The sequence below is a fragment of the Artibeus jamaicensis genome, unplaced genomic scaffold, assembly GCF_021234435.1.
Source record: "Artibeus jamaicensis isolate MK-2021 breed Jamaican fruit bat unplaced genomic scaffold, CSHL_Jam_final contig_3230, whole genome shotgun sequence".
NCBI classification, from domain to species: domain Eukaryota; kingdom Metazoa; phylum Chordata; class Mammalia; order Chiroptera; family Phyllostomidae; genus Artibeus; species Artibeus jamaicensis.
In genome coordinates, this window is record NW_026521764.1 from 1,056,040 (window position 1) to 1,080,881 (window position 24,842).

Genomic DNA, 24,842 nt, shown 5'->3' on the forward strand with positions numbered 1-24,842 from the left:
CTATATTTATTTTTATATAATTATTTTTAGTAATAGTCTTTAAGTAATATTCCCTAAATCTAACAGATGGAAGTATTAGCTATATGACATAAATTTTTATTTTTATGGAAATAATAAAATGGAAGGGAGAGAATATTCTACAGACAGTTTTTTTTTTTTATAATGACTAAGTCTCCTGAAAGTTGTGCTGAAATTAATACGAGGAAGTCTCTTAGTTGGCAAGTTTTCAGTTTATTAAATATTATGTTGCTGCTTTTTGGCCTTGATGCCATACGACTGTACTGCAGCAGATTAGACATCTGTCTGACTGAGGCCTCAGGTGGGATTTCAGACAAAAACCATGTCCAATTCCATCTCGTACTACAATAGAGCATGTTCTTTTGAGCTGGAAGCTTATGGTCTTAAGTAAGCTCTGGAGTTAGGAATTCTCTCATGTCCCTGTGGGTAAGAATATTTTCTATTTTCAAGTTAACTGATGATTTCATTGATAGAAGTCAGCATTTCAGGCTCTCCCAATTTCTAAACTGAAAATAAAATTTAATTGCAGAAAAGACCTCCAACAACCCTTCTGTTCCTCAGTTCAGCCAAGCTTTGCGTGACGGGGAACAGGCAGGGTCTACAGACAGTGTGCACACGCGCGCAGTCATTGTGTGGATCTGGTTTGACGCAATCTGAAAAGAAATGCCAGGTAGGGTCACAGATGCAGCACCTTAGATTCATTTTTTTCAAAAAAGCTATTTTCTTTTTTCTTTTTAAAGGCAAACAAATATAAATGGAAGCAGAATTTCTTTTTCATGGTACCTTATACTATTTAAATATGGATGTATTACAATATATAATATGTATATTTTATTTCTATATCTCAAAAGGATAGTCATCTGCTATGATTTTCTTTTTTAGCTCCATTTTCCCCCTGTTCAGTGGTACCTGGACTCTTGCAATATTAATATTTTTTAAAAATTCTAATTGAAGTTAGCTTTTATCCTAGAGGGATGTATTGGTTATGTTAAGTGTGTGAAGCAGCAAGACAATGAATTCATTTCTATTCAGGACTTTTCTTTCCTTCGTTCTCTTGAAAGTCTTGCCAGCTGTGCAGCTTTCAGCAGAAACCGGGTTGGACCAACTGGAGCATCCCCCTCCTGCCCAGGTTGCTAAGTAACACCTCCCTCCACCATGACCCACACCTGATCCTTTCTGCTGCACTCTCAGCCTGAGCTGTTGGAGCTCACAAGTCTCTTCTAGAAGCTTTAATTTGAAACAGCAGGGCATGCAGTAAGGCTTTTAGGTGTCCACTGAAAAGTTTTTTTCCTTCTCCTGTTTTTTTTTCTCCAACTAGTGGGACTACATTATTTATTAGTCTCAGCACCCACTTGCTATCTCTTTATCCTGACAAAACCATTGGACAAGGCCGGAGAATGGAATTCATCACGTTCAAAGAGCTTGTTCACTGTCTGAATTGCCCATCTTAGACACACTGTCTCAGGGAATGTCTCTCCAAATGGCCTTGGGAGGAAGTTTCCACAAATCTCTTTAAAAGGGGTCCTATGGTAGCCCCTTTCTCGTAAAAACTTTGCTCTGCCACAGAAGCAAGTCCTTATTCTAAACTGAACATGCTGCTTTTCCAGGTTTGGTTTTTGATGGCAATAAATAGTGATGGTGTTTGTTCAGGCACTCAGAATATCTGATCACTAGGGAAACTCGTTTAGGTTTTTATGATTCGAGACAGATGGCATTTTCAAAGTAGTTGCACTAACTCTTGAGAACAGTTCCAGCAAAATTAAGAGACACTTCCTAAGTTCCCAGACATATTTCCTAGTAGTAAGAACTCCAGATGATAATCTCAATTTCGGAGGGTCATCTTGGTTACGGTGCGACATTGCTGCCTCTCTCTCCTCACAGAGCGTGGCTTTCAGGCACATCTCTCCTGGGAGAAGTGTATCCCCGTGTTTATGAGAGAAATGCTGTGGACACTAGCCAAAAAGTAATTTCCATGTGTTGTTTTTAATGTGATTTGCATATCAATCTTCCAAAATAAGAGTGATCTTTCATGACTTAAAAAACATTAAGACTTTTTCATCCCAGGAGACCTTTTGGCCGGAGTTTTTAAAAGATTTATTTATTTTTAGAGAGGGGATAGAAAGGAGAAAGAGAGGAAGAGAAACATCCGTGTGTGGTTTCCTCTCACAAAACCCCCTGAGGATCTGGCCTGAAACCCAGGCATGTGCCCTGACTGGGAATCGAACTGGAGACCCTTCGGTTCACAGGCCAACACTCAATCCACTGAGCCACATCATCCAGGGCTTTGGCTGGATTTTGAATAAACTTTTGAAAGAACTTTGAAATTCCCAGTGTATTCGATTTTTACGCAAACCTGACATATGGAAAACTGAATTTATAGTTAATCTGTAGATGATTGTCTTTTTTGACACATTAATTCATTCAGCTAAGAAGTGCACATTTGGCACACTTAAGATATTACATTTTTTTTTTCTGAAAGCCAGGAGATAGAACACTTTGTGTAAATTGAGTGATTTATTTTTATAACTTTATAAATTAAGTAATTGATGTTATGGAACTGTAGCCCTTGGATTAGTGCTGGGCATCTCAGTAATCAGTGCTGCTTTCCCTCATAAACAAGGACAGGCTTCCCAACCACAGATCGGCAAGGCATGTTCTCTGAGCTGTGTCTTTAAATTCTTTCTCTAGTGGCCGTAGGCTGTTATGAGTCAATCATATTCTCTCACTACCCTCTTGTAACTGACAGTCAGACAGGTCAGCAGAGGTCGGGGTTACAAGCCGTCACCATTAAACAGAGCAAATTAGCCTGCAGTCTGATGCATTGAAATGAACTTTATACTAGGAGTCTGGAGACCCAGGTTCTAGTCCCTGCTCTGCCACTAAGCTACGTGACCTTGGACACATCATAAACTCTTTGGGTTCGTAAAGAAGAATCAGCTGGATGATCACTAGGGGCTCTTGCTTTAAAATTACAACCCTGCTGGGCGAAACAATGTTTCGACTCACCCTATGTCCTATCCAATTAAGCCATGGTATGTGTACTGGGAAAACACATTTTATTTCAGTCTGTGTTCATATAATTGGTCTCTCAACCCTACGCCAGCAGTTCTCAGCCAGTGAGAGGAGGGGGCAGGAGGAGCTTTCTCCCTTCAGATACCTGCCCATACCCTTGATTCTCACGGGGATACGGCCTCAGGGGCCAGAGGCCTGTTCCTGAAGACATGGGGCTGGAAAACGGGGTAAGAACTACTCATCTAAGAAAGTTGCCACACTTGTGTGTTTTATGCTGCTCTTCACACCTTGCTCTTGCTTCTCATTGAAGTTGAAGTTCAAGAGCTCATAGCCGCCTTCTGCGGTCTAGAAGTCACGACCTCTGGCTTCATGTCTTTCACAGAAATAAAATGATTGTTTGCTTTTCCCACCCCTCTGGTTAACAACACTGCTTTTTGGATCCTTCAAATCATGAGGGAGCCCTAGCCATCCATTTAATTTTCCCAGATAGGAGATTAATCAAAAATTAACCTAGCAGCAATGATAAAACCCACTGAGTCGTTCAGCAGTCTGGCCTTTCAAAGATTATAAACACCCCAGCGGAGGATAATTTACTCTCCCTGGGAAATGTAAGCCTATAAAGTGATGTTTCAGAGCACAACGTGGAGGCCAGTTTTATAGGCGGACGTTCTTGTGTCTTCCACAGCACAGCAGGTTTTCGCCAGGTGACTCTTCCTTATCAGAGAAAATCAGACCAGCCCCTTAATTGGTGGGTTTCTGGTTCTTAAACTATGAATGCTTCAGGGTATATGTCACGTGCAAGGGGGATTTAGTGCCACAGTGTCACCTCTGAGCCATCTTTAACTGAGATACGTGGTTAAGTACACACTTAACCAGTTAAAAGCTGTTGTCTCCTGAAACGTTTCCAAAACCTTATAACCCATGTTGGCCAGTCTCAGGCTTTTTTCTTTTTTTTCCTTGAAAGCCCAAGGAGGGGAAGTACAGTTATGCACAAAGGCGATTGGAGAAATTGTAGCTCGGCATTGTGGGGAAATCCCTGGGGGTCAGCAGCTGTGCCCCTGAGAGGAGGTCACCCTAACACCAGGCCTGGTGTGACCCTCTGCAGCGGCAGGTGGCAGACAGCCTGCCTTGGTAAGGCCTGTGAGCTAAGAATGGTCTCTTGTTGTAGTTCATCTTTGATTTCTTTGTATTTATTTGTTTGTGTATCTATCCTCACTCAAGGACATGCTTATTGATGTTTTTTTAGAGAGAGTGGAAGGGAGGGAGAAAGAGAGGAACGTTGATTGGTTGCCTCTCATTAGTGCCCCAACCAGGGACCGAACCCACAACCCAGGCAAGTGCCCTGACCGAGAATCAAACTGGCAACCTTTCTTTTTGGTTTATGGGATGATTCTCCAAACAACTGAGCCACACTGGCCAGGGATGATTTCTTTTTTTGAAAAACAATTTTTTTTGTATTTTTAATTATAGTTGACATAGCAATACTATATTAGTTTCAGGTGCACAACATTGTGATTAGACATTTATATAACTTACAAAGATCTCACAGTGGTTTTAAGGGGTTGTCAGTAATAAAGAAGAAAATAGGTAGAGATGTATGTGGCCCACAAAGCCTAAAATATTTTCTTTCTGGCCCTTTATAGAAACTATTCTCCAGCCCCTGCTCAAGAGGGATTTCTCACTGAGGCCTGAACACCAGTGACCTTCAAAAATGTTACTTTTCTTTGTTTTGATTCTCACACACACACACCCAATCCCCTCCACACAAATCTCAAAATTACTTTTGACTTACTAAATGCAGTTCCTAATCCTGCCACAAGGAGCAGTCCCACCAGACAACAATAATGAATATTCTAGGCTCGATTTACTGTGTTCTTCACTGACATTTATATTTTTAAGGTGTAAAAATGTTTAAATCCTGGTTTTATCTACGGATATATGTTAGTGGTTAAAACAGGGAATTTATGAAATACGAGCTCAAACCCAGTGAAAATTCGTAAGCAAACAAGGGAAAATTCAACCTAAAGTCACGGCTGGTTGTGACAGACCCGGCATTTCTCTGAGACACGTGCCAGGAGAGGAGCGAATTCAGACCCAGGGGAGCAGTAATCAGAAAATCCCTGCATGTGCACAGAGGTTGGTTAATTGTTAGAGAATGGGTTTTATTTTGTGGAAATGTAAATGAGCATAGACCTTGGTTATCTCTTACATGTGAGAACCCCAAGCGGTAATTACATGAACCCTTCACTCTGGAAATTTCCCTTCTCAGCCGGTCACACTAGGACACCAGTCATACAGTGGATAGTGCCGGCAAAGGAAGATCTTCCCGAAGCTTATTGGTGAGATCAATTTTGGAAACGCTTGGAAAGGGAAACTCCAATCATGGGAGAATTTTTGAAGCTGTTCCCAATGTAGCTATGATTGAATATATCTTCAGTCAAAAAAGAAGTGAACTAAGAAAAATGTTCTTGTCACACAGGATCATCCTGTGAGATGACTCAGTACACTCAGAGGTCAAGCCTGAGCCGCTGGGAAGCTACAGTCAGCCTGGCTGATTTCCTTACAGGTGGATAAAAGTCCAAATGCTAGTAGTGACCTCTTGATAGGTTGTTCTCTTTTTTTTTTCTTTCTTGGTAACATCATTACTAAGGTATACTTGACATACATATAATTTAGTCATTTAAAGTGAACAATTCAGTAGTTTTAGTATATTCACAGCATTAGGGAGCTAGTACCACAGTCAATTTTAGAACTGAAATTCCTAAGCAACCAAACTTACTTTCTGTCTCTATTGATTTGCCTATTCTGGGTATTTCCTATAAATAGACTCATATGATATGTGGTCTTCTGTAATTGGCTTCTTTTGCTTGGCATAATGTTTTCAAGGTTCATCCCTATTGTATCAGGTAGCCGTACTTTCTTTTTTATGGCTGAATAATATTCCATTGCTTAGGTATACTATAGTTTGTTTATCCAGGGGTTTACAGACATTTTGGTTGTAGTGTTCAGCTATTATGAATACTGCTGTCCTGAACATTTGTGTACAAACTCTATGTGGACATAGGTTTTCCATTCTTTGGCATCTTTATCTAGAAGTAGAATTGTAGGCTTAAACTATAACTCTATGTTTAAGACTCCGAGAAACTGCCAATTCCATTTCCCGAAGTGATGGAAACGTTTTACATCCCTACATGCAGTTTATGAGGGTTCTAATTCCGTTCCATCCTCCCCAGCACTTGCTAGTGTCTGTGGGGTTGGTTTGTTTTTGCTATAGCCATCTAGTGGCCATGACATGGCACCTTCCTGTGGTTTTGAATTGCATTTCCTTGATGGCTAATGATGTTGAGCATCTTTTCAGATACTTCTCGTCCATTTGTATATCTTCTCTGGAGAAATATCCATTCAGGTCCTTTGCCCACCCATTGATTAGGCAGACCTGTGATCTGTCCCATTATAGGCGGGGACAGATCAAATTTGTCCTGCCTACAAAATGTAAATATGTACATTTATACATATTTACTTATTAACCAAATAAATAAAAGAATGAATCAGTCTGGAAAATTTTATACCCCTGATGCCAATTTTGAGAAAGTACTGATGTCTGTGAGAGCAGAGCCCGTGCCGGTCTTGGTAATGGTTTTAGGCCCAGTGTGAGGAAGACTCTGTCTGCCCGCCCTCTGTCGGGTTCAGTGAGTGTAAGTGCTCATGGAATGAATGAATGTTGGTTGCAACAAGTTTCATGATAAAAACAAGTAGCTGGAGAAATTATCAGTAAGGTACTCGATTATTCAATAAGCATGATATCAGCTAGAAAATACGTGCAAACATGGAAACAGAGTGTCAGATCTATGACCTGGACAAAGAGGGCTCTGGGCCACTGTGCTCACCAGACACAGTAGCAGCTGCTGACTGGTTCACTTGTCTCTGGATGTTCTTAGTGTTTTTAGTCTCTCAGTGTTTCTTCTTATCAGTGATATGAATACTTGTATTTTTCATTGTTTTTTTAAGGGAAGTATGTATTATAGAGACCGTACTAACCCAGAAAAGGGCTACTACCTGAATTGCTCTTTTTCTTTCTGGGGAAAAAAAATCACATAGGAAGCCCTCACAAAGGAAAACTGAACCAAAACTAGATCATGTGAAACAATTCACCATTTAATTAGGAAAGAGTGTCTCACACAATAGCTTGTTTGGCAAGTCTTTTCAAGCCTGTGAAAGCTTTTGTTGCAAATATAAGATCCCTACAATGGAAACAAAATTCAAGAGCTGATCATGAATCTGACAAATCATTAAGAGCTGTAGTGATTAACATTTCAGTGAGTAAAACTGTAGTGATTTAAGAAAATTATTTGTAACAGTATTTACACAATAAAACAAATTGTTTCATAAAAAATGTTCAGTCCAATAGCATGGCCAGTGGATCTGTAGCCCGTGTGTTACCATGTGACACAGGAGACTTAATCTCAGGGCTGGACACATCACAAAACATCCACCAACAGCAACCCAACAAATTGCTACGTTTCGGCATTCTGGTCTCTCTGCTCCAGTGGAAGGGATGTTGTTGCAGATATCGCGAGAGTTGAGAGTTGATGAAGGAACGTCAACGTGAGTGCTGATCTATGAGACCACATCTTTCTTCTGAATCCATCCAATTTTTTGAAATTGATAAACTTGGTAAAATAATATCTCACCTCTAAGTCAATAAGATAAGAAGTGAAATCATTTTCCATGGTTATTTGAAAGCATTGTGTAAAATAAAAATATGGACTTTGGATAACATTCTGTCATCATTATGATGACACTTCTATAATTAAAATACTCTATACACTGAATAGGGAAGAATTCAGAATTTTTGTGAATAAGATAAAATAGGAGACTGAGAAGACACCCTTTGCTTCAGCCACACTCCTTATAGGACTTGTCACTCCTGTGTAGTTCAGGCCACTTCGATGGAAGATTTTTCAGAAGTGCCATTATTTGTGGTTTCCATCTGATGCATGAATTAAAAAACTCCCTCTTCACTAGATCTTCCTGGCAAGTTCCCAGCAGGAGAAAAGACCACAAAGTAGGCTGGAATTTTTAAATAGAATTAACAAGAGTGACTGTTTACAGAAGGGATTTCCAGAGGGAAGGCAAAGGAACCTGGTGACAGGGTTCAGGCAACCAGGGATTTGCAACAGGAAGCCAGTGCTACCTCTCACCTGAAGGTGTTGCTGGGTCCTGTGAGCACAGCTGTGGAAGGGAACCATCTCCAATTCAGAATACGGAATATGGTCACAGCAGGGCCTCACGCCCACCAGACCACAATGCTGAGGTGGGGAACATCCACCTGGATCTTTCTCTCTTCCTGTGTAGGAATCTCCTCAGTTCTTACAGTGGCCAAGGCCAACCAGATCCCAGAGGGGAATGGATCCCAGGTGATCAAGTCTTAGAAGTTAGACCCCAGCATCTGTGAAAGGGAAGCGTCAGGCCTCCTCTCTGGCCCCCTCTCTCAGGGAGAAGCTGCGTTCATTCAGAGTTTTGCTTATTATTACAGCAACCTCTCCATCTAGCTTAAGCAATACAGAGAGCGTGTGTCAAGACTATAGGGTGTCCTAGCAGTGGATTGGAAATGCAGGCAAGCTTCAGGGAAGGCGGGACCCGTGAGTCCAGAAAACCCAGAGCATGCTCTCTGCATTACTTTTCTGTCCGAATATTGGTTGAGTTTTTCTCCTTGGGAAGTCAGAAATGTCTTTCTCTCCTGTTTTGTTCACCAGGAGGACAGGGACTTCAACACAAGCTTTTCAGTTCCAGTTTAGATTCTCCCTTCATTCTGTCCCAAACCTAAACCTTTCCCAGGAAAGGGTACTCTGATTGGAACAGTGGAGATGAAGGGCCTGCTCCTGGTGCACGGGGTCAGAGGAACATGGATACAAACCAGAAGCCCAGTCGCAGACAGCCCCCCGACCAGCGTGCGAGACGGAGCGAGGGGGAATATGATCCATGCAGTCCATGCAGGGGGCTTCCAAACTTTGTTTTTGAGCCAGTGCCAAAGAACTGGAAAGTAATTTTAAGTATGTATGCACTTTTAATATATAAACTTTATATATACGCACACACACCTGTACACAGATATAAAAACACAAACATAATAGTTTTACCCTTAAAGAATAACAATGTTAACATCCAACCTTTTGGCATCTCTGTGCCACCCTGGAAGAAGAGTTGTCTTGGGCCACACATTAAGTACATTGTGACACGTAATCATAAAAAAATCTCATGATGTTTTAAGTAAACTTACAATTTTGTGTTGGGCTTCATTCATAGCCATCCTGTGCTACATGCGGCCCATGGGCTGCAGGTTGGACCCCTCCCCCCGGAAGGTTACTCACAGAGAGTATAATAATAGGAGCTAACATCTGTTGTTTTGTGTCCTTTATATGATTTATTGTATTTAATTGTTATGATGACACTATTAGGTGAGTATGACTCTTACCCCCATTTTGCAATGAGGAAACGTAATTATATAGAGGTTTAGTGGATAACTCCTATTCTTTCTTTACTTTAGGGAAACCGAGAGCTGCTGAAAAATCCTGAGCCACCTGGTCTTATGGCCTACATACATTATCAGAATACAGGATTGGAACGACACCTTGGTATCAGTTACGGCTCAGGGGAAGCTCCTGAATGTCTGTGTTCTGTCCTCTGTAGGTGTATCAGGATTGGAGGTAAAGAGTGTGAATTTAACAGGAACTTCCGGCTGCTCCTTCACACAAAGCTGGCAAATCCTCACTATAAGCCAGAACTGCAAGCTCAGACAACCCTCCTCAATTTCACTGTCACAGAAGATGGTCTAGAAGCCCAGCTGCTGGCAGAGGTGGTCAGTATTGAAAGACCAGATTTGGAGAAACTTAAGGTAAATAAGAACTCATCCACCAACACTTACTCAGTACCTGCTTTGCACAAATTATAGTGCTAGACACACTGGTATTATTAGGTAGGATTCCTGTCTCTTGCCATCTCAGGTACTTCTGATAAAGGAGGTGGTTCGGGTTGTGCCGCAGGTGGGCTGGCTCCACGTCTAGTTGGATGCAGGTGATGAGGACAAGCAAAGAGGCTTTTGTAGGTTGGGTGCTCAGAGCCAATCCAGCCAGCATGAAAGAACGAAAAGGCAGAGTAATGGAGTAGGTTGGGAAGCTTAAGGGACTTGTCGTTGGTTATAACTAACATTTAAAGGAAAATCTATGGCTTGAAGTGCACAGATTAAGAAAAAATACTGAAAATAGTTAAATTCAACGTTGAGTACAGAAAACAAAGAAACAGTAAGATTATAAACCTAGGGAGAAGGCAGTGGTAGAGTCAAATAATTGCAACAAAGACTGTAGGACTTGAAAAGCCGAAAGCGTTTACTCTCTGACTCTGTGGGAAAAGCCCGCTGTTCCTGGGACCAATCAGTGGTTCTCAGATGGCGGTTCCTGGAGCAGCAGCAGCAGCAGAAGGTGGGAAATTCCTTCAATCCAAACTCTCAGGCCACAGCCCAGACCCCACTCAGTGAGATTCCGTTTACCAAGCACTGCGAGTGGTTCTCACATGGGCTCAGCCTCCATTTGAGACGGGCAGAGACAGCCCTCGGGTCAAGGCTGGGTGTGAGTGGGCACAGTCCCCTTGAACTACAACGTGCCAGGAATGAGGGATCCACAGCCCAGGTTTCAAAGAGCCACAGGTTTGCTGCCTTGTGCACCAACTGGACAGGGACCCTATCTGTATTCAAGACACCATATGACCATGTAAGAAACTAGTCTTGTCATGCTTATGCACTCACTTTTTTTCTTCTTTCCAAAAGGTTTGACAGCTTGGTTAATTAATTGATTTGTTTTTACTTTTGATAATAAAATTTTGCAAACACATGAAAGTAAATGGTTACAAATCCCAGACAGTTATAAATTCCCATATGTGATCATTATCCCGCTTCAATAATTATCAACTTTGTGTTGCTCTCCCCCTACTTCTTGTCTGAAGCAGTTTTTAAAAGTGAATAAGTTATTTTACTTCAGAATGATTTTCAATTTACTTACATAAAAGTTGCAAAGCTGTTAGAAAGTTCCTATTTATTGGAACCTATTTTCAGTTTCTCCTGCTGTTATCATTCTTTTTTGTGACATAACAATAAAATTTATTTAAAATGCTATTCTGCTTCAGTATAACATGTTTGATTACTTTATCTAATAATCAAATTTGTGGGCATAGAATTATTCATAATATTCTTTTACTGTCCTTTAATACCCACGGAGTCGATAGTGATGGCCTTGCTCTTTTTCTGACGTTGGCGATAGGTGCCTTCTCTCTTTTCTTCTTAGTTATCCTGGCACAAAGGTCATACATTTTATTGATCCTGTAAGGAACCAAATTTTGGTTTCTTGTTTTTTTTTATTTGAAATTTAATTAGCTTCAGTTATAACTTTTATTTCTTATTTTTATGTTTGCCTTAACTTTATAGTGTTCTTTTTTTACTAATTTCATAAGGTGAAAGCTTAGAAATTGAGTTTAGAGCTCTCTCCTTTCCTAAGATACGCTATGTCTACAAAGCTATACATTTCCCTCTAAGCACTGCTTTTGCTGTGTAGTTTTTATAAGTTATACTTTTGTTTTTATTTATTTCAAAATATTTTTAATTTCTCTTGAAACTTCTTTTTTGACCCATGTGTTATTTAGAAGTCTGTGGCTTAATCTCCAAATATTTTGAGGTTTTTTTCCAGATGCTTTTCTGTTATTGATTACTTATTTAATTTCAGTGTGGTCTGAAAGCATACTTTGTATTGCTATACTTTTAAACTTCTTAAGGTATGTTTTATGACCAAGAATTTGGTCTATCTTGTGACTATTTATGTGAGCTTGGAAAAAATATGTATTCTGCTGTTACCGGTGAAGTATTCTACAAATGTTTGTAACAGTTATCGATAGTGGTGTTTGGTTCAACAGAGCTACTCTGGCTCTGTTTTCACTTGTGTTTGCATGGGGTGTCTGTCTCCATCACCCTGCCTTTACTGTGCCTGTGTCTTTAAGGAGGATTTGTTTGTAGACAACGGATCATCGGTTCTTGTTTTTTTTTACTTAGTGTATCAGTCACTGTGTTTTAATTGCTATATTTAGATAATCCACATTCAAAGAGATTACTGATACAGTTGGAATAATACCTACCATGTTTGTCATTGTGTTTTGAAAAATATTTGTCTATTAATTTTTTGAGAGTGGAGATGGGAGGGAGAGATGGAGAGAAACATCAATCAGTTGCCTCTCCATAGGTATCCCCAGCCCAGGCTTTTGCCCTGATGGGACTCGAACCAGCGACCTTTCACTTTGCAGGACAATGCCCAACCAACTGAACCACACCAATCAGGGCTCATTGTTTTTTATTTACTGTGTTTGTATGTGTTTTCTCCCTTTCTGACTTCTCTGATGTAAACTGAGCATTTTATATGTTTCTAGAACTTGTCCTCTGTTAGCAGATAAACTGTACTTAAATTTTTTTTCTTTAATGGTTTCTTTAACATTTGCTGTATACATTTACAGCTAAACTAAGTCTACATTGAAGTGATGCTGCAGTGCATCATGGGTAGTTCAGGTCCCTTTCATTTCCTCATTTTAGGTTGGTGGGGTTTTTCATTTAGTATTTTAAATATTTTAATGTACTCTTTTCTCATTTACATTGTTTCTCAAGAGAAGTCCCATGTAATTCTTATTCTTTTCCCTCCGTAGACGAGAGTTTTCTAATCCCCTGTGGCTTGTTTCAAAAAATTGTTCTGTGTCATTGACTTTCTGTAGTTTAATATGATATGCCTCGGTGTAGACTTCTTATTATTCATACTGCTTAGTATGCTCTGGGCTTCCTGGATTTGTGGTTTGGTGAATATCATTAATTTTGGAAAATTCTTATGTGTTATTACCTCCAATGTTTTTTCTGCTCCTTTTTTTCTTTCAGTTCCTTATGTGAAAATACCTGAAAGAAAAAATACTTTTTGTAATTACCCCATAGTTTTTGTCAATTTTTTCTTTTTCTTTTTAATTCTTTTTCTCTTCTCAGTTTAAAAAGTTTCTCTGGATGTATTTTCATGTTCACTCACTCACCCGGACTGAGTCCGGCCTACCACTGAGCCCATCGAAGGCATTCTTCATTTGCTACCGCGGTTTTTACTTCTAGCGTTTCATTCTGATTTTTTCTTAGAACTTCCATCTCCCTACTTACATTGCCCATGTGGTTCTACATGTTGTTCACTTTTTCCATTGGAGCCCTTTACAGATTGAACATAGTTATGTTTAATTCCCAGGCTGATCATTTCAAAATCTCTGCCACACCTGAGTCTCGTTCTGCCATTTGCTTTATCTCTTCGGACTATACTTTTTACCTTTTCACAAGAGCCAGACATGATGTGCTTAGTCATTTGAACTGCGGTAAATAGAGCATCAGTGTGCAGCTCTGTTAGACTGTGTGTATGGTTTGTGGTAGCCGTGGGTGTCATCGCTTCGGTTTCCTCCAATGTCCTTGATTTTGTCTCCCATGTCTCAGAATTGCCCTAGAAGCGCCTTCTTAAATAGAGTTTGTATTTCACAGCTCTCACAGTTGTGAATTGAGGTTATTATACCAGAGTCTGTTGCTGTGGTGGTAAGAAATTATTGGTGGAAAGTATTCCATAGTCTTATGACTAAATCTCAGGGTTTTCTAGTATGACTAGTCATTGGTATTTGCCTTTCAGACGAGTGTCTTATTTCTTTCTATCTCTCCTCGGTGAGCAAGTAAGTCCAGAAGCAGCTGAATGATCTAATCACCCTTCACCCTAGATCACGGAAGACTCCAGTAAAGTGATTTTCCTTGAGGTCAGGCTTTTGTTAAGAGAACAGAAAGCTCTTCACATATTTTAAATGCTTGCTTTCCTCTGGATATGTTTCACAATCATTCCTTATCCTCTGCCCAAAGCAGACATAGATTTTTTTCTGATCCTTCACTGTGAGAACCCCTTCTACTCAAAAAAGTACAGAGGGCTTCCCGACACTGGGACCCCAGAGTTCTTAACACTCAAGCTTTGCCTCTAGCAAGTAGCCAATTATTATTTCAGTGTTCCCGGTAAGCTGAGGTTGTCTGTACTCACCCCTGTCTGTAGTTTTCAGAGTGGAGGTTGTTCTGTGACCTCAGTTCTCCGATGGATAGAAGAAGAGTTTTGATTAGTTGTGTGTGTGTGTGTGTGTGTGTGTGTGTGTGTGTGTGTGTGTAAATGATGGCTGCTGGCTCTTTAGATTCAAGGCCTAAACCAGAAGTTTCTTCCTGGAGAATAGAGTCTTCCTGTGGGTTTATGATGTGAAGTGTTTGTGATGAGCGTCACACTCTGGGCCCTGGGGGTGCAGCCTCACCTCAGGATGCCTTCTGAAAATTTGTGATGGATTTTTAAAAATTATTATTGGTATGTTTGAATGTTGTGTGTTATTAGATACTATTTCAAGAAATTGATGATTAAGGAAACTGAAAAACATGAATTCACCCAGCATTTTTTAGACTTTTTTTGGTTTGTGTCAGTTGGCTTTGACAAAGCACCAAAATGACTTCAAGATAGAGCTGAAGCACCTGGAGGACGACCTCCTTCTGCGCCTGTCGGCTGCAGAGGGGAGCTTTCTGGATGACACCAAACTGGTGGAGAGCCTGGAGACCACAAAGGCGACCGCCGCGGAGATGGAGCATAAGGTAGGAGCAGGCAGAGGCCGCCAGGAGGGTCGTTTCAATGCTCTATGTGAACACCTGCTTGGATGAAAGCGTGATCCAACTTGGTGATTTCTCTAAGAGGACTGAGTTATTGTGGAATTCAGATCGGCTAATGAACTGCCCTGAAAAATGGGCAGTGGGGGGATTCAGAATGGAGAAAGAGATAGCTGGGCTTGTGCTTCTCCTGATACAACAGCAATCCAGTCATTCAAACTAGATTGTCACACTGTTACTTGTTCTGTATGACCACATTTGAAGAAAACTGAGGCCTGCTGGTTAATACAGTCTAAAGTCTAGAACGACTTCATTTAGCTGCTAGCTCTGGTGAACCGACGTTGTCCAGGCTCTCTACAGGTTTCCTGGTCTGTTGTACATTTTAGAGAAATCCTGAGAGCTGAAGCCTCATTTGCAGGCCTTCAGGGCTAGGAGACCAAGGAAGAAATGGTCTCCTGCTGTCTCCAATGCAGTGTTCACACTGGGAAAATGGCACTTCCTAAAAGCCAATACGATTTCTCATTGAGTAAACTTCCCGCTGAACATCCAACATGTGCCCCAATATGCTTCAGGCATGATGCGCACTCTGGATTTTCAGCAATAGCCATTAACCCTGAAAATTCCATTGCTTTGGACTCAGAGGAAGAAACCTTATTTGCCGTCTGGACCATCCTCATTACTAAGGAATCTCTTAATCACCCAGCGGAGGCTGTGTCTCCGTTCCTCCAATAGATTTGTCTTAATTTAAGCAAGGGAACAGAATCCCAAATTACTCTCTTTTTTTACATAAAAGGAATTCTAGGTGGCTTCTGGGATGGTAAAGATTAGACTAATTAGGTAAATTAGGTCTTAGCATTCAAATTAACTTCTAATTATGTCTTAAAATGTTTCTTCCTGTCTTCTTAATATATGGCCATATAGGGACCTCCCTCTGTGTTCTACATTTTCCTTACTTCCTTTTATACACAAATATGATGGATGGAGTGTATTAACGTGTTTGGGAAAACACTGCATCATATAAAGCTATATGACCAGCAGTAGTCCTAGATAAAAGCAATGTATATTTGAGCCTTCAATGCAAGTGAACATATTGGCTGATAGTTTCTTTTAATTATCTCTGGGAATGCACCCAGAGGCTAATACATAAAGACAAACTAAATGGAAATGGATGAGCATATGGATGATCTGGTGCAAAGTCAAAACTAGACTGTCACGAGAGTCTTCTCATGAAGGCTTTTTAGTAGTGAGCATGGCTCTTAGATACATTATTGACCTTGACTGCTTTTGTATACCTCGTTGCCCAATAAAGTTATTGGCACTGAACTGACCCAGCAGACTTTTAAGAGCTTTCCCTGGGAGGCGATATAGCCGGATTATTAACCCCTGACGGTGAGAAGGGAAACAGAAAGGTGACATTGCTCAGTAAATTCTGTAGCACCCCAAACAGTCAGGTTTGTTTAATCTGCAGTCATAAGGTGGCTGAAGTTACATTCCTTCCCACTGGACACTCTTATGAAAAATTTTTTTTAATTTTTATTTTAAACATTCTAATACTCGTAAGAAACATAAAATTAAAATTGTTTAAAATATGAATTAAATTTGAACAGCTCAAGAGCATGGATGCCGTACGTTATCTATTTTGATACTAGTAATTCCTCATTTCAAAAATGTGCCTTCCGTCACTTGGATAAGTATAGAGAATATGCCTAGCTAGGTTACTGATGTGGTTTGATTTCACCACAGGTGATCGAAGCCAAAGAAAATGAAGAGAAAATTAACGAGGCCCGAGAACGTTACAGACCGGTGGCAGCGAGAGCATCTCTTCTTTATTTTGTCATTAACGACCTCAGAAAAATCAACCCCATCTATCAGTTCTCTTTGAAGGTAATGCCGAGTAGGCCAAGGAAAAAATAGTACACTTCAGGACTTCGACTTGTTTCGGGAAGCTTAGAATTTATTTTTAAGCAATTAGTGCACCCAGAAAGGGCTCTTGAGGATCTAGCCAGCAAAAACAAAAAACACCAAGACATCGTCCTTCTCTTAACTTTCATTTGAAGTTTTCTATGAGGCTTTGAGGTAATTGAACTGTGAACATTATAATACATTTGGTTTTGTTCTAAAACAGAGTCTTGAGGAGTTTATTTTATTTAAATAAGGGTGTTCTCCTGGAGGCTCCTATACTTTCTTTTTGAGACTGTAGGTGTCCTGGGAAGGGATTTCCCAGGTTATTTGGTGCCGAGGGACAAAGAATGAGAACAACTATTTATGAAGCTACTAGTACATGCAAGGTGCTTTCATGCTTTAGTTCATTCTTATGTCTGAACCCTCTCGATTGTAGTGTATTATTCTACCCCTATTTAAAAAGAGAAAACTCATACTTTCAGACTGTAAATAAATTGCCCAGGGCTGCACATTTCCTAATTAAGGAGCCAGGATTTGAACCTGTGATTCTAAAGCCTACCCTGTAAGTTGGGCCACTCTGCCTTTGGGAAGGATTCATTCATTCTGTCAGTCAGTTTTTAAATGAATAGTTATTGAGATTAGTCATTGTGTCAGATGTGGTGCTGGTCACTGAATATACAGTTTTTAAAAAACAGACACGAGTAAGGATATATGGAGGTCAGTGTGCGTGTGTGTGTGTGTGTGTAAAAGTGGTAAGTACAGTGGGAGGGAATAGTAGGAATGGTGGGGCCATTTTAACTGGGTGTTCAGGGAGGGATAAAGAAGATGTAGCTATGTAAAGAGTGTTTGGAGAATACACAAGGGTGCGTGAGACATAAAAGAGTCAGGGAGCCAGGCAGTGAACGAATCTGTGTGGCTGGAGCATAATGAGTGAGAGAGAAGATGGCAAGCCAGAGTTGAGAGAGGTCAGAAGGTCTGGGTCACATGAGGTCCTCTAGTCCCTGTTGGGGATTTTGGACTGTAGCCTGGGTGCAAAGAGAAGCCATTGAAAGGTTTTAGGCAGATGCCTGACATGATGAAAGACTTGATAGAAGTGAATAGACTCATGATATGATTTGAAGCTAAAATAATTGGATATGGGCATTGTTGTGAACTGCCCTGCCTGGTTTCAGGAGCTGTAACTGCCCATGGCTAAGGCTGAGTAAGAAGGCCTTAGGAACATAAGCTTCTAAGGAGGCAAAAATTTATTTCCTCTCATATCCCCCTGCTTGGCCTGGGAGGATGACTGGTTAGTCATTGATGGGTAAGATTCCTCAAGGGAGGAACAACCTTAGACAGGCACAGTCACAAAGGGACCATCAGGGGAGGACTTAGGGGATTATAGAAAAGGGGGATGGGCCCTCACCCCTCAGCTTTGTTATAGCCCGAGTCCTCATTCCACTGCAGGTAGTCTCCTACTGTCTTGGCTACTTGGTTTCCCTGGCCTGGCTTGACTCCAGCCTGAAAGAATGCCAGATAAAGGGGGTGCAGCCCTATAATATTACAGGTGGTTCCCTGGGGCAGTCAGGCCTGAAAAAGGATGAAGTCCTGGGAGTCCTGCCGTGCTAAGACTACCCTCAGGTTAATCTAGGTTAGCTGTTTAGGCCTCAAGCATAAAATGGGTTTGTTTCGCATAGTTTCATGGCCCTTTGCTGTCACTCTGTCTATCAGGCCCTGACTCAGGACGAGCCTTTCTACTTCCTTGAATGTTATCTATTAACCACGTCTCCCTTCCTTGATCATTACTGCCTGACACTGATTGATGAGCTTCCCACATATGCCCAGTATTCCTAGGCAACCTAAACCCAGTAAAATCCCAGGGAAAGAGGTGCTCAAGGCTCTTTTCTGAGAGATTATGCAGCCTTTTCTCCCCAAGCAGATCAAGTCTGGGCAGTCTTATTTCATCTGTGACACTGGGAGACACTGCGGGACAGGGTTGCCCTCAGGCGATAAAGAAGAGGAAGAGAGTCAAGAGTAACTAGCCGGTTCTAGTAGTATGGAAGGGAGAACAGGGGGGTTGGATTTTGGAATAGTCACAGAGCATAGGAGAATAATAAAATTAGTATTACTCAAATACCAGAACTAAATGGAGGCATTAGGGAAAAAGACGACTACGGAGCAGCCTGCTTCATGAGCCTCCTCACAAAACTACTCAAGAAGAGACTGGCAGATGGAGTCAAGCCACATATAAAAAGCACAATACATTAGCCCAGGTGGAATTTATGCCGGGAATACAAGTTGGTCGATTAAATACTCAAAAGATCACACAATATCATTCTTTACATTAATAGAATAAAAGACAAAAAGCATATGATCATTTCAATGGATGCAGATAAAGAAGTTAACACATATTAACACTTGGTTAAAAAAATAAGAATAAAAAACCAACTCTGAGCAAACTAGGACTAGATGGTAACTTCTCAATATAATGAAACTCATCTACAAAAATTCACAGCTAATACTGTAAACTCAGTGTTGAAACACTGAGTGCTTTCCCCTACGATCAGAACAAGACAAGAATGCCTTCTCTCAACACTTCTATTCAACGCTACACAGGTGGTTATAGCCAGTACAATAACTCAATAAAAGGCACAGAGATTTAAAAAGAAAAACTCTTTTCCCCCCACAGATGATCTGATCATGTATGTATAAAATCATAAGAAATCTAAAAAAACAAAACAAAACAAAGAAACAAAAAACCCTACTAGGACTAAGAAGTGAGTTCTTAGCAAGATTGTAGAGTGTAAAGTCAATATTGAATAATTCATTGTATTTCTATAAATGGGGAACAAGGAAAATAATAACTCAATACTACTTATAATAGCTTTCAAAACCATGACACTTTTAGGGACAATTTTAACAAAACAAATTCAAGCTCTGCATACTAAAAGTAGTAAAACATTCTTGAGAAACATTTCAAATGCTTAAGTAAATGGAGAGAGAGAGCGTGATTTTGGTTTGGAGCACTCAGTATTATTAAGATGTCACATTTCTTCAAATTGATGTATAAATTCAATGCAGTCTCAGTTGAAATCCCAGAATGCTTTTTTTAAAAAGAAATTGGTAAGCTGATTCTAAAATTTGTTCAGAAATGCAAAAGATTTAAAATAACTGAACAATTTTGAGAAAGAACAACAAATATGGAAACAAAGCAAATCATTTCAAGACTTACAGACCTATACTAATGGGCCTAAAGAAAAATACATACATTAATGGAGTAGAACAGAGTCCAGAAGTAGACCCTCCAGCATGCAGTCAGCGGCTTTTTAGTGAAGCCAAGACTCTTCAGTGAGGGAGGGATCATTTTTTTTTTTTTTTACAACAAATGGTACCGAGACAACTGAATATCCACATGGAATAAAATGAACCTCAATCCTAATTTTGTATATCACACCATATACAAAATTAACTCAAAATGAATATGCTAAGCTATAAAATTTCCAGGGAAAAAATAAGAGAAAAATCCTTGTGCTTTGGGTTAGGCAAAGATTTCTTAGCCCACAATAGAAAAAAAAAGATAAATGGAACCCTATCAAATTAAAAAATTCATGGTCTTCTAAAGACACTAAGAAAATGAAAAGGCAAGCCACAGACTAGTAAAAACTATCACCAATAAATACATATATCTAACAGAATTTATCTCAGGATATATAAAGAATGTGTGCAGCTCAATAATAAGATAAACAACACAATTTTAAAAATAGAGGAAAAATTTGAAGACATGTCACGTAGTAAGACACAAGAATTGCCCCTACACACATTTTAAAATGCTCCCTAGTGATGAGAGAAATGTAAAGAGGATGGCACAGTTTAATTGGCTAAGGAGATATGGGTAGATTTTATGGAATGACAGTGATAGTAATAGTAATGGCAGCAAATATTTAATGAGCACTTACCTACTATGGACCAGGAACAGGTCTAAGAGCTCATATAGTCCTCATAAAAATCCTGTCCTGTCATCTCTCCCCATAGAGAAGAGTTCAGCTGCCTGTACCCTGTGTCTCTGGCCAGCTAGACAATCTGGCACCAGTTGCCACCCTTTAACGGCCACTTTGCATTGCCCAGGCTTTCAACGCTCTGTTCCACAGAGCTATCGAGCAGTCGGACAAAGTGGAGGACACGCAGGGGCGCATCTCAGTGCTCATGGAGAGCATAACGCACGCCACCTTCCTCTACACCAGCCAGGCGCTCTTTGAGAAAGACAAGCTCACCTTCCTGTCCCAGATGGCTTTTCAGGTGAGAGGTCACTGGAGAGCATCCCCAGAACCAGAGTTGCACGTCTCTGTTTACTATGTACTTTCTTTCTGCCGAAGGGGAGCATAGACACCTTATTTCGGAAGCCCTTGGTGACATGGGGAGAGTTTGAGTTTCCCAGAGGGGAACCTGGACATGTGACAGCCTGCTGGTCAGTCACGGGGCTTTGGCTTGGGTGGGGAGGGAGCCCCTTGAAGCCATATGTCAGCTGTCATCCTGAAGAACAGATTGATGAGACACTCTCCTCACCTTTTCGGGTTCTGTGCAGAACTACTCAGGGGCTACCAAGGGAATTCTCTGAGATCAAAGTTGTGAATCCAGGTGTGAGGGGCTCTAGAAGCCCTTTAGAAAAGTAGTGAATAAGTAACAGGAGCTCCGGATTTCACACTCCCACCTGAAATACGACCCGCTCCCCTTTACTCTTTTTGATATGGACATCTGCAAAAGATTTTGTTTAGACAAAGTGACCATGATAAGAAAAAGACACTGAGGATCATGTTTCTAGGTGAAATAAACAGGTTCTCCCTTTACTAGTTCATTTACTATGTAACGTTTTTTGTCAGTCCAAATTTTAATGATGTCTTCTCTCTTTGTATCCTCTACAATGTCTCACCCAAAGAAGGCATTTTATAAATACTTTCCGATAATGCTAAACAATTCATGTTTTTAGTATTCATATATTCCTTTTAGTTATATGAAAATATATTAAAAATTAAAAAGAATTATGGATTCTTTTTTTAGATGTAGGCATTTTATAATGTATGTGGTAAAAAAGGAGCAACGCATTATAAAACAAAATTTTTTTCTACTTTTATTGAGATATAATCAACATATAATATTGTCTTAGTCCAAGATGGACAACCTAATTATTCAATATGTATGTATTGTATATGTATATAGATTGAGTTGGACAAAAGTTCATTAAGCTTTTTCTGTAAAATATGACGTATTTTTCATTTTCACCAATAACTTCATTGATTTTGATATTTTAAGTATGTCAGCAATCTCCCTTGTGGTAAAACGTTGATTATCCTCAGTTAATGTCTTGATTTGCTTGCTGTCAATTTTACCTGGTCTACCAACCATGGAGCATCGTCCAGAGAGAAATCTCCAGCACAGAACTTTGTGAACCACGTTTGACGGGTTCAGTCAGTCACGTGTGTTCTCTACTCACTGCACAAGTCTTTTCTTTTGTGTTTCAGTTGTGGTTTTACCTCTCTTGAAATAATAAAGCACACTTAATACACCAAAAATGTTGCATATTTTCTTCCATCTTTAATATTAAAATGGCTACACAAAAATTCACCAATTTTGGCAAGTTTTTAAAAATGCACAGTGATATGACAGCTGTCACAATACAATCTAACAAAATTATTTCAAATAAAGTTAAAGACAGTTAAGTGCTACTAGATCCATTGTATGGGAAAAACAAACAAACACACTTTTTGGCCAACCCAGTATTATGAAATGGTTACCATAATAAATCTACTTAACATTCATCACCTCACATAGTTACAGTTATTTTGTGATAACAACTTGTAAGATTTACTCTCTTAGTAACTTTCAAAAGTACAACACAGTATCATTAACTGTACTTACCATACTGCACATAGCCTCGTCAGCACTTACTAATATTATACCTGGAAGTTTATGCCCTCGACCACTTTCACCATTGCATGCTCCCCCACTCCTGCATCTGGTAACCACCAATGTGTCCTCTCTGAGTTCAACCTTTTAGATTCCACATATATGACAGATTATGCAGTATTTGTCTTTCCCTCTGACTCACTTCATTTAGTATAATTCTCTCAAAATCACAAATGGCAGGATTCCCTTTTTTTGTGACTGAATACTATCTCACTGTATCTATGTACCACATCTTCTTTATTCCTATCCATCGATGACCACTTAGGTTGCTTCCGTATCTTGGCTATTGTAAGTGACGTGGCCATGCACATGGGTGTACAGGCAGGTTTCTGAGATAGTGATTTTATTTCCTTTGAATGTATACCCAGAAGTGGAATTGCTGAAAATCATACAGTAGTTCTGCTTAGTTTTTGAGGCCCCACCGTACTCTTTTCCATCGTGATTGCACCAATTTGTATTCCCACCAATAGTGCGAAAGGGTTGCCTGTTCTCCGCCTCTTCACCAGCATTTTTCCTCTCTCATATTTTTGCCAGTATCCATGCTAACAGGAGTGAGGTGATATCTCATTGTGGTTTTGATTTCCATTTTTCCCTAATGATGAGTGATATTGAACAGCTTAGTATGTACCTCTCGGCCATTTGTATGTCTACTTTGGAAAAAAAGTCTAGGCAGTTTTTCTGCCATGTTTTAATCAGATTGGTTTTTTGCTGAAATTTTTGTGTTTATACATATTGCTCATGAATAGTAATGGACCAGAAATGATAACACATGACATGTGTATCTATTTAACACTTCCCCTTGGCAGCCAAAGATAAATTATAATCTCTCTCAAATCCTGACAGTCCATGCTTATCACAGCTTCACATGTATGTGAACAGTTTGTTGTTTGTTGAAAGAAATTAAACCAGATTAAGAATTAATTTTCCAATAAAATAAAATATTTTCATGCATGTTACTGCCCATATTGCATTTGGAAAATATCTAGAATTTTAAAATAGTCTAAAACTCAAGCATTTTACCTGTTTAACTTTGTAAGTTTTTTATGTGGAAATTAAGAATATTTCATTTGTGCCCCCCAAAATGTTCTATGGACTTCTTACCAATTCTGTAGTCAGAATGTCTAAAGTGTGTTCCATTCCGTGATTCTATATTGTCTTGGATGTAATTCCTATACCAGGACTAACTCATAGTACTGGCTCTACTTTCTGTTTAGTAACTCAGTCCATTGTTATCTCAGGCCTTCTCTCCTTGTATAACAAATTTTAGGTCAAGTTTGATCTAATAGCAGAAGATTAAATATGAAAGCATATTTCAAATATGTTGATAATAGCCATAATATTGGAATAAATCAGGCTTCATAATTAGTTGCTATTAGATTTCTGATTAAGGTAAGGAAATCAGGGGCATAACTTATCCCTTATTTCAACTATAGGACGGATATATATCTCGAGGAATTTTCAGAACACCCAGTTCTGCCTAGTTAATCATATCTATTGAGCCATGCATGACTGCTTCCTTTGTCGTGATTTTGATGTATAAACCAAATGACTCTTCAATTTTGTGTACTCTCAAGATTTTGTTGAGAAAGAAAGAGATAGACCCTGCTGAACTGGATTTCCTGCTTCGATTCACAATTGAACACACTTACCCGAGTCCTGTCGAGTTCCTAACCACCCAGTCATGGAGTGCAATTAAGGTACGTTAGGAACGTAGTTTTTCAACTTCTACATCTTATTTCAATCCCAGTTCTCTCAAACATAGAAACGTAGTTTTAAAAAGTGAAATGATATATGAGGTATGAGAAAATGTCTAACTATTGTTAATACAACGAGAATGGTTTGCACAACATCAGTGGAACCTGGTAGCCAAGGAGAGTGGACTGGAATGCACGTGTGAGAACAATGATGACATCACTGTACTAGTCAGTGGGGGACTCTAGACACTGTTGAGTGACCGTGTGTACTGTGTGGCCATCGCATTCAAACTGAGCAGAGCAACCAATCTGCATCAAATTTTGCATTAAGCTTGGACATTCCTCTGTGGAAACTGTCCAGTAATTCAGAAGGCCATAGCTATGTGATTGGCAGCTTAATCATGACATCACACCCATCACACCCGCTCAGGCATCATGTCTTATGCAGGGTTTTTTGAAAAACATCAAATCACCCAGGTGACTCAGCACCCCCTACAGCCCAGATTTGGTGTCCTGCAACCTCTAGCTTTTCCCAAAACTAAAATCACCTTTGA

The 24,842-nt window shown here is 39.9% G+C and overlaps 1 protein-coding gene across 3 annotated transcripts in view; it reads left to right on the top strand.

Annotated features, from left to right (window-relative positions):
- Positions 1-24,842, top strand: part of DNAH11 (dynein axonemal heavy chain 11) — a 272,144-nt gene that overhangs the window by 218,120 nt on the left and 29,182 nt on the right. For all 3 annotated transcript variants that reach the window (XM_053663641.1, XM_053663639.1, XM_053663640.1), the window contains exons 66-70: positions 9,721-9,925; positions 14,576-14,740; positions 16,496-16,636; positions 20,759-20,929; positions 24,169-24,291. In XM_053663641.1, coding sequence (XP_053519616.1) covers positions 9,721-9,925; positions 14,576-14,740; positions 16,496-16,636; positions 20,759-20,929; positions 24,169-24,291 — 805 coding nt within the window. The remainder of the gene's footprint in view (positions 1-9,720; positions 9,926-14,575; positions 14,741-16,495; positions 16,637-20,758; positions 20,930-24,168; positions 24,292-24,842) is intronic.